The sequence below is a fragment of the Dendrobium catenatum genome, unplaced genomic scaffold, assembly GCF_001605985.2.
Source record: "Dendrobium catenatum unplaced genomic scaffold, ASM160598v2 fragScaff_scaffold_1236, whole genome shotgun sequence".
In the NCBI taxonomy this organism is placed as follows: Eukaryota; Viridiplantae; Streptophyta; class Magnoliopsida; order Asparagales; family Orchidaceae; genus Dendrobium; species Dendrobium catenatum.
Window position 1 is genome coordinate 55,503 of NW_021319698.1, and position 12,552 is coordinate 68,054.

The following is a 12,552-nucleotide window of genomic DNA, read 5'->3' on the forward strand; positions in this document are numbered from 1 at the left end:
TTTGATGAATTAAAATTTTAATTTAAAAAGTTGTTATTCTCAGCTTTATGTTTGTTTAATGAATTATAGTTTGTCAGACTTATATGTATGTCTTAGTCCATTCAATCAAATACTTATTAACCAGGATCACCTGCCTTCTCGCATACATGTGAGGAATTATAAAACAAGTTGTCATTCTCAGCTTTATGTTTGTTTAATGAATTATAGTTTGTCAGACTTATATGTATGTTTTAGTCCATTCAATCAAATACTTATTAACCAGGATCACCTGCCTTCTCGCATACATGTGAGGAATTATAAAACAAAATGCATTGAAAAGCCTTCTGGCATCCTACCTTCTTTATTCTCTTTGATGACAACATTTGGAAGCTAATGCCCTCATCTAAGATTTTGTTTGGGACGACTTTCTTTCTCGTTCTTAAAGTATTTTTTTTAATATAAAAATTTTAATTTGTATTAAAAAAAAATGTTTTAAGAAGCTGGAAGAAAATCATCCCAAACAAAATCTAATTTTTGACTGGAGTTGTTAGTGAAATCACTTGAGCAACAATAGGAATCCTATTTTTATGCCTCCAAATCATTCATTATCAAACTTATCAGGTTATGATTCCAACAAGAGTTTAAACAATGGAGGGCTCAACCACTATGTAATTTTAATTAGATTTATGGATTTTGATGAAAAAAGTTTATAGGAGTTCTTATAAATGTGATATTTAGATATTTGCTTGGAGAATCTTTATTTTCAGTTGAAGCCAATGTTTATCAAATCTCATGTGTTGGATAAATCTTATTATTAATATTTTTCTATTTTTCATCAAATTAATATATTAGAAAATCTAAACCGCAGAAATTCCACCGGGACCTTCCCGCAACCCGTGTCTACGCCTACGGCACCTCCCGGGCCGCCGCCACCGTTCCCGGCCCAACCATCGAAGCTTTGCAGGGCATTCCCACCCACATAACTTGGGAAAACCACCTCCCGTCCCGCCATATCCTATCTTGGGACCCCACCATCCCCATCCCATCCGCCCCCTCCGGCGTCCCCACCGTCGTCCACCTTCACGGCGGCGTCCACCCTCCCACCAGCGACGGCCACTCACACGCCTGGTTCACCTCCAACCTCTCCTACGTCGGCCCCTCCTTCTCCTCCCCCACCTCCTCCTACCCCAATCTCCAAGACCCCGGCAATCTCTGGTACCACGACCACGCCATCGGTCTTACCCGCGTCAACATCCTCGCCGGCCTCCTCGGCGCCTACACCCTCCGCTCCCCTGCCCTCGAATCCCCCCTCCGCCTCCCCCATGGCCCCGAGTTCGACCGCCACCTCATCCTCTTCGACCGCAGCTTCCTCTCCGACGGCTCCCTCTTCATCAACTCCACCGGCAACAACCCCTCCATCCATCCCCAATGGCAGCCAGAGTACTTCGGCGATGCCCTTATTGTCAACGGCAAGGCCTGGCCTTTTCTCCGCGTCCGCCCTCGCCGCTACCGTTTCCGCATCATTAACGCAAGCAATGCCCGCTTCTACCGCCTCTTCTTCTCCAATTCCCTCACATTCCTACACATTTCATCCGACTCCGTCTACCTCTCCCGCCCCGTCCCTTCCCGAAAATTTCTCCTCGGCCCCTCCGAAATCGCCGACGTTATCGTCAATTTCGCAGATTCTCCCAGCCAGTCCTTCATCCTCCTCAATGACGCGTCCTACCCATTCCCCACCGGAGACCAGCCGGACGAATTCAGCAGAAAGGTGATGAAATTCATTATTTACCCCGGCAACAAGAATCATCAAGACCCGTCGCACGTGCCAAAGCGGCTGCTGCCCCCGCCGCCGCCTCCTACGCCGGAGCACCGAGCAGCGGCGACGCGGTACATTGCGATGTTCGAGTATGAGAGTGCGACGGGTGAGCCGACCCATTTGTACATCAACGGTAAGCCGTACGACGCGCCGGTGACAGAAACGCCGCGCTCAGGAACCAGTGAGGTGTGGCACGTGATCAACTTGACGGACGATAACCACCCGCTTCACATACATCTGGGATTGTTCGTGGTGCTGGAGCAGCGTGAGCTGGTTGAGGTTGAGAAGTTGAAGGATTGCATGATGAGAATCAACGACGTGGACAAGTGTCGTCTGAAGGACCACGCGAAAGGGCGGACCGACCCGGTTCCGGCCCACGAGAAGGGGTGGAAGAATGTGTTCAAGATGCAGCCCGGCTTCGTGACCCGGATTCTGGTCCGGTTCGCGATGCTGCGGTCCGAGAAGCCTTACCTGTTCGACGCCGCCGCCGAGCCGGGTTACGTCTACCACTGCCATGTAAGCAGCCTCCTCCCCTTCCTGTACTATGATTTTACTATGAAACTATTGGATTTTTTTTTTTATTTGTATTTGGATGGCAGATATTGGATCACGAAGATAATATGATGATGAGACCGTTGAAGCTTTTGAATTGAATGGGAAATAATTTTTTAACTACGAAGATGCTCAGCCTCAGCAGAATAAATATGGTTTTAGATAAGAAATAAAAAAGAGAATAAAACGGGCGACTGGAATGTGTTTTTCCGGGTGATAAAAAGGTTTGTAAGAAGATAAGATTGGTACAATTTTATTGGGTGGTTGTAATTCAATTCTCTTCAATACTAGAAATGAAAATTTATTCGATAAGAAGAAATAAATAATGTATTGGTCACAGGTTTTATTTGGAATGATTTTCTTCCTATTTTTTAGTATTAAATTTTTTTTTTAAGAAATAATAAGAAATTCGTGTTAAACAAAGCCTTGATCAGCTTCTTTTTTTTTATGTTAATCAGAATATAACTTGTTCATTTTTTAAAGGGCATTGACAAATAAGAAGCTTCTTCCTAAGCTGGTGTGTTTTGTAGCCTTGATAATGCGGTTAATGGGTGTAGGGCATGTGGCATTTGACAGAGGGTTAAGCCAAGCTAGGCTGGTGAGGATGTAGTCTATTGATGATGTTTAACTTTCACAATGTTGAATTTAAATTTTTCTATGGATAATATCAATATCGTACTCTCAAGATTCTAACATGCTAAAAGATAAAATATAATGAACAAATGAAGAGAGAAAAAGATAGATTAATTGAAACAAGCTTGAGCCTAGAAAGAAAGACACTAGCTAGGATTTTCCTGATAAATTTTACCATACAAACTTGTCACTCGAGAGAAGTCTCATAATTGTCTTCTGTCATTGTCTTTATAGGATTTTGAACATTAAAAGACAAATTTTATATCATTGTGTTTACATTTTTTGAGACATTCAGTTTAACTATAAGTTTACTGAAATCTGAGTTCGAATGATCCCAATTTTAATTTAAGAAGTTTCCAATTTTATTTTGCCTCGAGATTCATGCACGATCAAGATAATTTTTTGATGATGTATAAGCTTTCCTTCTATTTTCGGACATTAAAGCTCTAGAAGTCTGAAAATATGTTTGTAGCTATTGGGGAATTTTTTTGTGTGATTTGAAAACTTGAAATAAGTTAAATTTGGGCATATAGGTCCTGAAAGGCCTTAAAAGTATAAAAATTGAGTCTGGAATGTCGAATAATGGCTCCGCAGACCCCAAAAAAATTCGATTTAACCTTTTTGGGCCAAAAATTGGGCTCGAAATCAAGTTGGGATGGTCTAGTAGCCAGTCGCAGTTGAAAATCGCCACCGCCGTCGACGGAGCCGCCCGCACCGCCCTATGCGCTCTGGCCTGCCTGGCCCTTGCCGCGGCTCACCTGGCCGATGCTCCGGCCCGTCTTGCACCACCGGTGCCCGGGCGGGGCTGACGTGGCCATGCTGCTTGGGCTTATCGGAGCCGACCGCAGTCGGTTAGCTGGCATTGGCTTAACCGCAGTCGGTTGGCTGCCATTAATTTCATGAGACGGAGGTGAATAACCATCCTTAACAAGCATCTACATGCGATAATCAATCGATTGCAAAAACATAGACATGCAAGTTTTCCAAAAATCAAAAGAAATGTTATCAAACAAAGGTGGTCGGGTAATAGAATACCCTTCTACAGTATTACGATAACTTAGCCATTGATCAAAATTTAAAAGTTTTCAAAAATTCATTTTTATAAATCTCGCTCTGATACCACTTGAAAGTTTGTCAAAGATGTTAGGCCCTTTTGAACTAGTCCCGAGGCTAACTAAGATGATGGGTGAATTGGTATTTAAAAAATTTCTCCAAATAAAAATACAAACACAACCAAACCAAAATTCATCACTAGAGTAAAGAAGTGTGGAAATTAAATGCAGAAGAATAATAAGAAAGAATACACCATATTTTATAGTTATTCAGTCAACTTGACCTACATCCACTCCCTGGAGCCTCTCATTTAGGTATTGCGCTAAACTCGGTGTCTCTCCTTTTTCCCCCATAGCAAGGCGGAGAAGCTCGTATAAAAGCTCCTTTCTACTGACCCCAATGAGGCAGATAACCCAACTCCTTTTACTTCCTCCTAAAGTAGGCAAAGAATCCAACTCCTTTTGCTTCCTCCTAAAGCAGGCAGAGAAACCAACTCCTTTTGCTTTCTCTAGAAGCAGACATAGAACCTTGATTAGTTGCTAAAGTAGACCTCTCTCGAACCTCCAAGGAACTAGGAACGACGAACGGAGAAGACGCTCAGACCCTTACTTGGAGCAACCTTTCTGAAACCCCTCACAAACTCCCCCTCACAAGATCCTCTCTCTCTCTCTCTCTCTCTCTCTCTCTCTCTCTCTCTTACTCTCCCTCTCCTCTTGGCTCCCTCAGGTTAGGACAGCAGCAAAGATACACTCTTGGGTAAAACAAGAGGTCTATATAGAAGAGCTTCAGAGTTATTCTTAATTGTAACAAATTGACATTATTATCTAGGATTATCAGCCGACCGTTCTGTACGATCAGTACAAATTTAGTTCAATTAGTCAGGACGATTTGGAATAGTTTGGATTATTAGAAGAATACTTTATTCAGATCATCCATGACAATAGGATATCATCCAGAATGATAGGATATCATCCTATATGATTAGTTCAAGTCATCTAATATCATCCAGACCATTGCCCTGGATGGATGTTTGGATGATGGAAAAATAACTAAATCGTTCAGGACGATCTCATAAATGTTTGGGTCGATTAGTATAAAAAAACCAATATCATCCAGAACATCGCCCGGAATGGATGTCTGGGTGATGAAAAAATAAATTGATCATCCAGGCCAATCTCTTAATCATCCAGGATGATTAGTTTAATTCAATACATATTGTCCAAAGCATTGCCCTGAATGGAACCAAGCTGATTATACATCATCCAGGAAGAACTAAGGTTTGTTAACAGATCATCCCAAATGATCATGCGATCGTTTAGGATGATATGATTGAACAATTAAACATTAATTATTTTCCTTAATTACTAGATTAATTTAGGTATAATTGCACTGCATTGTCCAGGATGATGTTCAAAAATAAAACATGCCTAAATAGATATGGTGGCTGATTATTTCTTATTTGAGCCTATCATCCCGGACGATGCTAATATTATCTAGGACGATTCACTTAATGACGATTGCCTTAACTAGGATGCCCTAATTAGGGTTTATATTTTTAACTGATCATCTAGGACAATTTTTGGATCGTCCCGGATGATGTGATCAAAAAATAGAAAACTCTAATCAAATAGTTATAAATTTTCCCTCAAGTATATGTGTGTAAGTTTACTTAGCATCAGGGCCCATATTGTTATAATGGATTCAATAAAAGGTAAAAGATACCTGACGCACATTACAAGCTGACTCGGTCCTAATCTACCCAATCCTGTGCTATTTAGATTTATAATTTGATCTTGTGGATCTAAAATGTTAGTATGCAAGGCAGTCATAAAAAAATAGATATGTTTGCTATCATCATAATTATATTCCCTAAAATCAGATTCGTAACAGAAGGATTACTTCAGTTAGGGGGGATGACTCTTAAAAGTCCCAATGACGACGAGATTTTCTTATTCCTCTAATGGGGAACTCTTCTCGGACCAATTTTCATAATTCATGATATAGGGCATTATAAGAGAGTTGACCACCATGTGGTTGGGCTAGGTCCCCTAGGACATCCATAAGAATACGAGGTTGTTGATATGCATGCGAAGGATGGGTAGAGCTTACTATATCAGCAAGTTTATTGTCTTTTTGTGATGGAGGATGGATTCTCGACAAAGAAAGAAGAATCTCTACATAAAGATGTTTGGGTTGAACTAGTGGATCCTGAAGGAGAAGATTCTCTTCATGTAGTGCTAGTGCTGATTGTCGAGACTCTCGCAGGAGTTGAAGGATCTCATTCGGATATTCCTCCATCTTTTGGATATGGTCTTCTAGGAAAGGTCCTAAAATTCCTTCTATAGCATCTTTTTCCCCCCCAATATAAAAAGAGATGGATACTTGGTGTCCATGATTCATAGACTAATTCCTAGATTAGTGTGAGTTAGAGCGAGGTGCTCCCAAGATGCAATTACTATGCATGTTAGCCATCGTAGTGGTTCTTAGGATAGTGGGATTGATTTTCCCACAAATGGCACAAAACTATTATGGGCTAGAATATACACGGTGATAGAGTTATGATCCTACATCTTAGCGTTGCATGGATATCCAGCTCACACACAGAGAACACAATATTTTTATGTAGAAACCACTGAAAAGGTTATAGTGGGCTGACTCACACCTGAGGAAGATCATATTACAAATATGAACTATATGGTTGAAGTAAAGGGTAAATGAAAATTTAATGACACTTGATGGTTTGGTGGACCTTCGGGGTCATTAGGTGATCTGGAAGAATTCCAACATCAAGCGGTGGTCCAACAGAGCTAAGGACGTCAAGTAGTGCACCGGTGGAGCTCAGGGAGTCATGCGGTGGTCCAGCGGAGCATAAGAAGTCAAGTGGTAGTCCGGTGGAACTCCAAGCATCAAGAGGTGGTCTGGTAGAGCTTAAGATGTCATGTGAAGGTCTGACAAAACTTTATATGTCAGGTGGTGTTCTGGTGGAGCACAGGGCCTCAAGTGGTGGTTTGGCAGAACTCAAGGCCTCAGGTGATGGTTCGGCAGAGCTCAAGGCTTCAAGTGGTGTTCTGAAAAAACTCAGGGTCTCAGGTGGTGGTCTGGCAGAACTTCAGGCATCATGTGGTGGTTCAGTGGAGCTCAGAGCCTCAAGTGGTTGTCTGGCGAAGCTGAGAGCCTCAAGTGGTGGTCTGGCGTAACTCCAGGCAGTGTCTGAGGAGGCAAGGAGGCAAGAGAGATATCCAATCTCTCACTTTTCTCCTTAGGGTTAAGGGTCATTTTTTAAGAGAAATGAGGGGTCTATTTATAAATTTCCTAGAGTGGCATTGTCCGTAAATAAGAATAAGATCAAGGGTAAATGGGGAGTGGTTTGGATGGACGGCAGATGTTGAATCCCTTGATCATGGACCGTTCACTGGACATTTGAAGGTCTTAATGATGTTGGATTCTATGATCTTGGGCTCATTGGATTCGTCTCATCAAGCCGCTCAATTCGATTATAAGCATGTTATTTTTGAAAATTGTTTAGTTATCCAAATTGTGGTTTAAACCTTCAAATAACTCTTCGGACCCTTTATTTGAAATTGAGTCGAATTTGGTGTCGTTAGGTTCATATTCTTGAGACATTCAGTTCAATTGTAATTTTGCTGAAATCAAAGTTTGGATGATATTAATTTTAATTTTAGAAGTTTCCAACTTAGTTTTTCCTCGAGATTCGTGCCCAGTCAAGATATTTTTTTATGATGTATCAATATTTATAATTGAATAGCTAATCCAGAGTTTTCCCTAAGAAGTTATCCTCCTTTAAGAAGACATTAAGGTTGACTTCAAAAATAGAAGTTGTTAGGGCCAGTCGATAAGTCATAATTAGCTGACTTAGATGAGTTCTTAGATCATAGTCACCTACTTAAAGCGAATTCTCTTTTATACTCGCGAGTCTCTTTTGAGATAAGATCATGTAGACCAAGTTAGATTGTTTTGAACTAACTTCTTTTAACTTGAACCAAGCCAACATAGCTTAATAAAGAATCTCACACTATCAAAGAGGTTGGTTTTAGTTATTAAGAGAGATTGCATGAATATTAATTCAGGAGAATGTAGAAGAAATAACCCAAAACATATTGTAAAAACTTTTGCAGCTCTCCTAAAAACGATGATACAAGAAGTTGATGAAACTGAGGGGGAGGGAAATTGTTTTTAAGGCCCTAATGCAAATGAGCTTAATAAATAATCTCACACTATCAAAGAGGTTGGCTTTAGTTATTAATTATTGAATTCAACTTGGATGGTGACTGCAAAGAAAGTCCTTGGTACTTTTGCTTCAAGTGATAAGATGGTAGACCCTGTTAATAGTCCTCCTTGAATTAAATTAAGAAGAGAAAGGATCTTAGAAAATGAAGCCGATTTTAAAAAGCTCATGGATTCACCAGCTTAAAAACTTTCTTTAATCTCTAGAGATTTGATGGCTTTGATTCCTATTGCGGAAAATGCAAATAAGTTGTTGGCCTACTTTATGGCAAGGTTCCAAACTAGAAAGCTAGAAATGGCAAAGAAGATTGTCGAAATTCAACTCTTTGGTGAATCTGAAAAGATTAGCGTTAATGATGTGTGCTAGAAACTTTTTTCATTGTCGGTGAATCATCTTGGAACTCTCTTCTTTGATGTCGCTAGTAAAATAAAGGTAAAATTAAATAATTTGAAAGATGAGATATCTATGTTGTGTGAATGTGTGAATACTTCTCAAATTGGCAAATTTATTCAAGGTGCTGAATTCTTATTTTGCATGATCTAGTCACTAACGAAGTGATTTTTTATCTTCTTGCCCGTACTTTAGCTAGAGAGGCACCTTCTTTAAGGGTCAATTTCCAAGGCATGCTAACAATTAGTTCTCATTGAGTTTAGTAATATAACTACTAATTTTATAAAGTAGTCAACTACTCATGATATGATTTATCATTTCAAATTTGATTTTGGACAACTTTAATATGCATGAGTTGTTACTTGTGTTTAAACACAAAGTGGTTTAACCAAGTATTTTCCTATGTTAGTTGGATTGCATCAAAGATCAACTTAATCCCATATCTTTTTTGAATTAGTCAGGGATGTTCTCACTATACAATTGCAAGAGGTTGTACCCTGGATTATGCTTTTTGCTGATGATATTCTTCTTGTTGATAAGACTAGAGAGGGAGTTGAAGGTAAACTTGAATTATGGATGTCAACCTTAGAGTCTAAAGGCTTTCATTTAAGTATATCTAAAATTGAATATATAGAGTGCAATTTTAGTAATAATATATCTAGTGGGGGGATTCTGACTTTGGGCGATCAAGTCATTAATAATAGTACAAGTTTTAAATATCTTGAGTCTATTGTTCAGAGTGATGGTGAAACATATGGGGATATTCTCAGTAGAATTCAACTTGGATGGTTGATGTGGAGGAATGCATTGCGCTTGTTGTGTGATAAAAATGCCCCTCTTAAACTTAAGAAAAATTTTATAAGACAGTAGTGAAACTTGAAAAGCTTTATGGTGTAGAATGTTGGCCATTAAAAGAGAAGCATAATATTAAGTTAAGTGTTACAGAGATGAGGATGCTCAAGTTGATGAGTGGCTTTACTCTTAGAAATAGGATGCAAAATGAGCATATACGTGAAAAAGCTGGAGTAGCTCCAGTGGAAGATAAGAGTAGAGAGAGTCGTCTTAGATGGTTTGGTCACATAAAACGGTGGCCTTCTGATGACCGATTAGGAAGGTAGATGTATTAGATCTGACTTATGTTAAAAAATAGACCTAAAAAGACTTAGTTAAAAAGTATTATAAATTACATTTCTTTATTGGATTTACATAAGAATTTGACTCTTAACATGACACAATGGAGAAAAAGGATTCATGTAGCTGACTACACATAGTGGGATAAAGGCTTATTGTTGTTGTTATTATCTTTTGAAGTGATGGCAAGATGTTTTGAATATTCGCTAGTTTTTCAAATATATCACATGCTTAGATAACCTATTTACCTTTTCAAAGAATTTGATCCTAATTTCTAAAATTTTGTTTAAAAATGACTCTTATTTTTCTGAAATATGCAATTAAGTTCTTCATTTCCAACTAGGAGTGTGCCTCATTAGTTTCATAATGCAATCAAAAGTCTGTAGTTTTTAATACAAAATTGGCTAAGACTTCATTATTAGAGTCAATTTCTCTTGGTTATATGCTTTATGTTATTTCCTAAGGTAGAATCAATCATTCACTATTTTGGCTTAATTTCAACATAAATAGTGCCCAACTCATTTCTATTTGTTAAAACATAAAGGCTTATAGAGTTTGAACCACTTTTATCATATGTTCATTGTAAAAGGATACAACGATGAATCAATTTTATTTTCCTTCAAATATGTTAAATGATATTATTATAAAATAAAGATAGGGATTGAATAAAAAATTCTTCTTCATAAAGTCGACCAAGGGTTGGAATTTCCCTACTCATCCCAATATAATTACCTCGTTCAAACTGGTGGCAACATAATTGAGGAGAAATAATTCTTTAAAAATCTATTAGAGGGAGGGTTAGATTATATTCAATACTTTTTTATGTTTGGTTTTCTAATTGATCATCAAGTACTAACAAATTTTCAGGAAAATATTTTAAATCATATTTTTTAATTATTATTTTTATATGTATACACTTTATAATTTCCTTTATCAAATTATATTTTAAGCTTACCAAATACCATTTAATATTCTTGTCAACTAACCAAAGTTTGACAAAGCATAACTAGATGTAAATTTTTTTTTTGAAATGTTTATAAAGGAAAGTATTGAAGTGGTGCCAATAAAGAAGAGTTGATGAATTTATTCTATAGGTTAGAAGAAATAGGTAATTCTTGAGGGGATGATGTGAAATAACCCAAAGTTTTTAAATTAGATTTATTTGAAAAAAAATATAAAATTTATGAATTAGAGCATTGTGTTGTCGTTGTTCTTGCAGGAACAACAACATTGGTGGGAGTAACAGAGTTTGGATGGAGATTGATTATACCCTATACAACATAGTGGGCCGACAAGCTTTCTTAAAATAAGATTTGTGGTGATATCCTTAACCAAGATTAAGATGAAGATTGGGAGTTATAAGTAGTTTGAAATGTCGAGAAAGTTACCTAAATATTAAATTAAAAATTAAGGTATTAATCTGAACATGATATGGAAAAGATTACTGGAAAATATATCATAAGCCATAACTCCTTACTTATTTTTAGTATGGTTAGTGTGATTGCTTATGCATGCATATATGCTCATTATGAATATGATATTGATTTTAAGTTGCTGAAACGATATTGATTTAAAGATTAAGATGTAAATGAGATTAAGATAATGACAAAATAGTTTTGATGAATCCGTATATGTGGATTCTATATGATATAACTACATCAATGATAATACATTTTTCTTTATTATGGATTTCCTGCAATTTCACAGAAATTTGGTTTTAACGATTGATACAATTTCATTTCCTGTTTGATAATGATGCATGAATGACTTTTCTTATGATTTACATATTTACTTTTCTAACATCCACTTTAATAATATTATTATGATTTATCATTATCCTACTCATTGTATTGCATATAATTATGATCGTGAAGCTACATTTATGACTGGAATGAACATGCATATTGCCTCTTTTTCTTGCTTTAAGTCTAGCTATAGGATTTGGTGACTTGCTCGGCTTTGTAAGCTCAAAATATGGATTTAATTAATTTCATGTTGGGGCAAGGATCCAGTGCAATTAGATTAATCATAGTCTAGATTTATAGGTTTAGTTTTATTTATGTTATTTTTTTGTAGCTAGAAGTTTTGGCAAACAGTTAATATAATTCATTGAGGCTTTTGGTTATTGTAAAAAAATTTTAAAAAGAATAAAATCATACATGTATGGATGTTTTGACAAATAGAGTTTCTTTTTTCGTCTTTTATGCTATTTGATGAAATTAATAGACCTGGTAGTGATTAAGAAGATATAAAAGATGATATTCTTCTAATTTTGATTTTGGTGTGTGGAAGTTTAGTATCAGAGTATTATTGTTGGAAGAATTAAATTGTCACCAGAACTATAAGAATTAATTTTTGGAAGATGGATAATGATTGGGTAGATTAAGGTGTATTATTTTGCATGCCAAATTGATCATTGCATATAGCATTGATTGTATGTATAAATAATTTCAAATGAAAGAATTATACAAGTAAGTAGATGTAATGGATCCTCCTGGACCATTTGGATAGAATGTATCAAATGAGCATAGTATTATAGCCCCCGTACCTTTAGAAAATATAATGCAACCAGCTAGTGTGATAACAAAATTGATGGGTGATGCACAAAGCAAACCATCTGGGAATAAAGAAGAAAATGAGAATAAGCATTTACATATATTCCTTAAGTCAAGTCCCCCACTATTTACGGGAGCCATAAAGCCTCAAGCTGCAAAATATTGGGTGTAGAGGATATAGAAGATATTCAATAATA

At 37.3% G+C, this 12,552-nt stretch overlaps 1 protein-coding gene across 1 annotated transcript in view; it reads left to right on the forward strand.

The window, feature by feature from the left end:
- LOC110093773 (multicopper oxidase LPR2) overlaps window positions 1-2,684 on the forward strand; it is a 5,718-nt gene extending 3,034 nt beyond the window's left edge. Inside the window, exons 2-3 of the mRNA XM_020818757.2 lie at window positions 848-2,311; window positions 2,395-2,684. Coding sequence (XP_020674416.1) covers window positions 848-2,311; window positions 2,395-2,448 — 1,518 coding nt within the window. The 3' untranslated portion in view covers window positions 2,449-2,684. The remainder of the gene's footprint in view (window positions 1-847; window positions 2,312-2,394) is intronic.
- Window positions 2,685-12,552: the final 9,868 nt, after the last annotated feature.